The 4,781-nt window shown below is 53.7% G+C and overlaps 1 protein-coding gene across 1 annotated transcript; it reads left to right on the top strand.

Annotated features, from left to right (window-relative positions):
- The first annotated feature begins 875 nt into the window (after positions 1-875).
- Positions 876-3,623, top strand: LOC119444595 (uncharacterized). The gene is made up of 3 exons (XM_037708966.2): positions 876-1,569; positions 2,245-2,368; positions 3,014-3,623. Exons 1-3 carry the CDS (start codon positions 931-933, stop codon positions 3,538-3,540), a joined length of 1,290 nt encoding a protein of 429 aa, XP_037564894.2. The 5' UTR covers positions 876-930; the 3' UTR covers positions 3,541-3,623.
- The last annotated feature ends 1,158 nt before the right edge of the window (positions 3,624-4,781 follow it).

The raw sequence follows: 4,781 nt of genomic DNA, 5'->3' as shown, positions 1-4,781 counted from the left end.
GGAATCAGGGACGACGACGCACGACGCTGCCTATTAACACGGAAGAAGCTAACGTTTGAGGAGGCAGAAGAATTTGCCATAGCTTCAGAGAAGGCGCTAGGCGACGTCCGTGACATGCGAGAAGCAGACCCAGTGACCACGGGAACCAGCATCAATGTGGTACAGTCGCAGCGAGGACGACGACCCTGGACGAAGTGGAACACTGCAAAGAACAACCATTCATGTGAGCGTTGTGGCGGTCCCCACGCGACACACACGTGCCGCCATCGAAACACCAAGTGTCACCTTTGCGGCAGGAAAGGTCATCTGGCAAAGGTTTGCAGCAGTGGCCGCTCTCGGGAACGTAGTGCCTTTGCCGTCGAGGAAATGGAAGGTGAGAGCGGAGAAGAAATGTTGCTGGCTCTTGTCGCTCACAGCTCCGCCGACAGAGCTACGTTGAAGCCTCTCGAGGAGGAGTTGACATGGCAGGGCCGGAAATTGCGAATGATTCTGGACACGGGTTCTCCGGTCAGCGTCATACCGAAGAACATATTTAAGAAACATCGCAGATGGTGGCCGTCACTGCAAAAAACATCGCTGCGCTTGACATGCTTCCTCGGGCCATTGCCAGTTGTCGGCCAGATAACCATGAGGGTTCAGTCTGGATCGACGGTTGTGACCAGCACGCTAATCGTGGTGGCATGTAACGGACCACTGCTATGCGGCCGGAACACGATAGAGTCCTTCCGTAAGGCGGGTGTGTCCTTCTGGGACCCTGGAACCACCTCGAGTGTAAATGTTGTTCGTGATAACTGGATGGCGCCTCTGCTCGATGAATTTTCCGATCTTTTCGAGAACAAGCTTGGCTGTTGCAAGGGCCCCCCTGTTCAATTACACCTTAAAGAAGGAGTCCGCCCACGTTTCTGTAAGGCACGTACAGTGCCTTATGCCATGCGCTCCAAGGTTTCAGCCGAGATCGACCGTCTTGTACAAGACGGAGTGCTTTCGTCGATAAGCATTTCAGATTGGGCAACACCGGTAGTGCCGGTAGCAAAAAAGAACGGCGATATACGATTGTGCGGCGATTTCAAATTGACAGTCAACCCGGCGTCGCACTTGGAACAGTATCCCCTGCCCAAAGTTGAAGACATATTTGCGGCGCTTTCTGGAGGCGAAGTCTTCAGCACTCTGGACCTGCGCAACGCGTACAATCAGCTGCCGCTGGACGACGAAGCTAGAAAGATCGCGGTACTCAACACACACCGGGGCCTTTACTGCTACAATCGCCTAGCATTTGGAATTGCTTCAGCCCCCGCCTTGTTCCAGCGACGCATGGAATCGATTTTGCAAGGTTTGCCGAATGTTCAAGTGTACCTCGACGACATCATTGTGGCGGAGAAGGAAAACGACACATCTGTACTGCGGCAGGTGTTTCAGCGGCTTCGTGAACACAACTTGAAGTTGAACAAAGCCAAGTGCCGGTTTAGGGAAGCACAAGTGTCGTTTCTGGGGCACCGCATCGATGCCAAAGGTCTGCATCCTCTGCAAGATAACCTCGAGGCGGTACTGGCCGCGCCGAAGCCAACATCGGTAAGCCAGCTGAAATCTTTCTTGGGCTTGGTTACTTATTATGCTAAATTCTTGCCCAACTTGTCAACGACGCTGGCTCCCTTATATTGCTTGCTGGCAAAGGGGGTGTTATGGCAATGGGGGCCATCGCAGGACAGCGCATTTCAAGAAGCAAAGGGTGCCTTAGGCAAGGCTAAATTTCTTGTCCACTATGACCCGCGAAAACCCCTTCGACTGGAATGCGATGCATCATCGGTCGGTTTGGGCGCAGTGCTGTCCCACCGCATCAAGGGCGAAGACTATCCCATAGCTTTTCGCTCTAGAACCTTGACGCCGGCGGAGCGCAATTACTCGCAACTAGAAAAGGAAGCACTTGCCCTAGTTTTCGGTGTGACAAGGTTCAGAGACTATCTTTTCGGTAATAAATTTTGTTTGATAACGGATCATAAACCGTTGACACGGCTGTTCCATCCCGAGAAACCAATTCCACAGATGGCAGCGGCCAGGATACAGCGTTGGGCGCTCCTTTTATCAGCGTATCAGTATGACATAGAATTCCGGAAAGGGTCATTGAACGCGAATGCCGACGCTTTGAGCCGTTTGCCGCTGCCGGAGCAAGGGCACCCTGGTAAAGATGATCCCGTCGAATATGTGCTACATGCGCAAGCTTTGACAGATTTTTCTCTTGGCGCACAGCGGTTGGCAGACAGCACGAGCGAGGACATGCTTCTCCGACAGGTGAAGACGTGGATTCTTCGTGGTTGGCCAAACCAGCTGGGGCCGGAGCAACAGTGCATTCAGCCGTACTTCACCCGCAGATACGAACTCACTGTGAGTAAAGGTCTAATATACTGGGGTCATCGTGTGGTGCTGCCCGAGACCGAGCGGGTACCTATTCTGAGAGAACTTCATGACACCCACCCAGGCATGACTGCAATGAAGCGCCTGGCCCGTACGATGTTTTGGTACCCCGGATTGGACCACGACATAGAGAAGCTGGTACAAAGCTGCCAGCAATGCGTGCAATGTTGGCCCATGCCAGCGGAACAGGTCCCTTCAAGCTGGCCGAAAACCAACAAACGATGGTCTCGCCTGCATATCGACTATGCAGGGCCTGTGGAAGGTCACATGATCTTGGTGGTGGTAGATGCGGAAACGAAATGGATAGAGGCAGTACCCCTTAAAACAGCAAGTGCAGAAACTACAGTCGAAGTATTGCGAGGGATCTTCGCGCGTTTTGGTCTGCCCCATACAGTCGTTTCCGACAATGGGCCACAATTTAACAGTTCAGTGACTGAAAGATTTTTCAAAGATAACCATGTGTGTCATGTTACCTCCGCCCCATACTATCCGCAGTCAAATGGATTGGCGGAGCGGGCAGTGCGCACCATTAAGGAAGGTATCAAGAAAAATAAGGATGGAAGTCTGCTCAATCGTATTTCCAAGTTCTTGCTACGCTACAGGGCAACACCGACTCGAGATGGCAAGTCACCCGCCGAGATGTTGCTGGGTTTTCAACCCAGGACCCGCCTAAGCGCACATTTTCCAGAGGAAGAGGTGGCACGGGATCCCTCGGTGAGCAGACCCCCGGCACCATTGTCACAAGTCTTTTCACCGGGAGCGCCTGTTTGGTCACGGCAGTATAATCACGCTGGCCAGAGATGGTTACCCGGCACGGTGACGTCAACAAGAGGTAGGCGTATGGTCACGGTGGACACCACAGGAGGGGTGCAGCGCCGTCACGTGGACCAAGTGCGGCCACGACTAGCTGCGGATGACGTAAAGCAAGAATTCGACGCAACACGGCCCGGAGACAACCAAGTCACAGAGAGTGATCAACCCTCTGCAGTGGACGACGCTGAACCATCTTCAGACGGATCACTTGGTACACCCCAGATTTCCAGTGAAGTAACCTCCAGTGTACCGGCGGGCTTAGAACTTCCGAGGCGTTCTACGCGCACAAGGAGGCCTCCCGACAGGCTAGGCTTCTAAGGGGGAGGAAGTGCCGTATCGCGACAACGCAAGCCCGTTTATCGCAACCCGAAGTGCGCATGCTCGTGCTGATGCACAGAGAATAAAAGCAGCCACGCTATCTTCAATAAACGCTATTCCATTGCTGGCACCTACTGCGTCTGTCGTTGTTACCCGCGCTACAGCAACTTTGAATCGCGGAGAGTGCCTCGGGCACGCTCAAACTTTGAATCTTACAATGCTCTTTGATGCTGCCGACGACGCACATTCGACGTCCCTCGCCGCCCTCGACAGTGCCAATCGACCGCCGTTGGAGTGTTTCCATCCGTCAATCTCCGGTGATCTGACCACACAACGTGCGCAACTTATCAGCTTGCTACGGGAATTTACCGCCTCGTTCAACGGCCATCAACATTCTCTCGGCCGCACCACCACAGTATCGCACAACATCGACTCCGGTTCGCTCGCCCCACTCTGGCAGCGTCCTTACCATGTCTCATCTTCTGAACGCCGTGTCATCGATGAAAACGTGAGTGATATGCTTCGGCGTGGCGTGATTCAGCCGTCCCATAGCCCCTGGGCATTGTCAATCGTCCTCGTGAAAAAGAAAGATGGTTCTATTCCCTTCTGCGTTGATTGCAGACGTCTTAACAAAATTAGGCGCAATATATCCCCTACCGCGCATAGACGATGCTCTTGACTGCTTGCAAGGTACCGAGTACTTTTCCTCTTTGGATTTGTGGTCTGGATATTCGCAAGTGCTGGCTTTCCTCATTGAAAGACCCATCTGGCCGCCTCGCACGCTGGGCGCTCTGTTTCCAAGAATACCACATCCGGGTCGTGTAGCGCTCTGGACGCAAGCACACCGATGCCGACGCTCTCTCCCGCTCGCCCATTTAACCTGACGTGCAGTCTGTGCCCACTCAACTTTGTCCTGTCAGCAGTGGCCATCGATTACATGCGCTCTGAGCAGCGCAAAGACCCGTGGATTTCCTCGCTTTTGGTGGTGGTGGTGGTAAAAAGCATTTATTAAATGTAAAGCAAGGTGTGGGCCCCCTTGTGGGACCCTGCATACTCGGTGGAATCCCTAGTCCGGGACCGCATTAGTCGAAGCCGCCAGCCTGGCTCTCTGGACCAAGGCCTATTGGGCCTGGAGTTCTGAGCAACCAAGCAGGGCCGCCTCCCAGTCCTCTCGTGTAGGGTTGGGGTTGGGGGTAAGGGCTGGATTACTTTGGCAGCCTCAGACGATGTGGAAGGTGTCT

This window comes from Dermacentor silvarum, chromosome 3 (assembly GCF_013339745.2).
Source record: "Dermacentor silvarum isolate Dsil-2018 chromosome 3, BIME_Dsil_1.4, whole genome shotgun sequence".
Classification (NCBI taxonomy): Eukaryota; Metazoa; Arthropoda; class Arachnida; order Ixodida; family Ixodidae; genus Dermacentor; species Dermacentor silvarum.
Note: the sequence above shows the minus strand (reverse complement) of the source record. Positions and strands in the feature narration are given on the sequence as shown.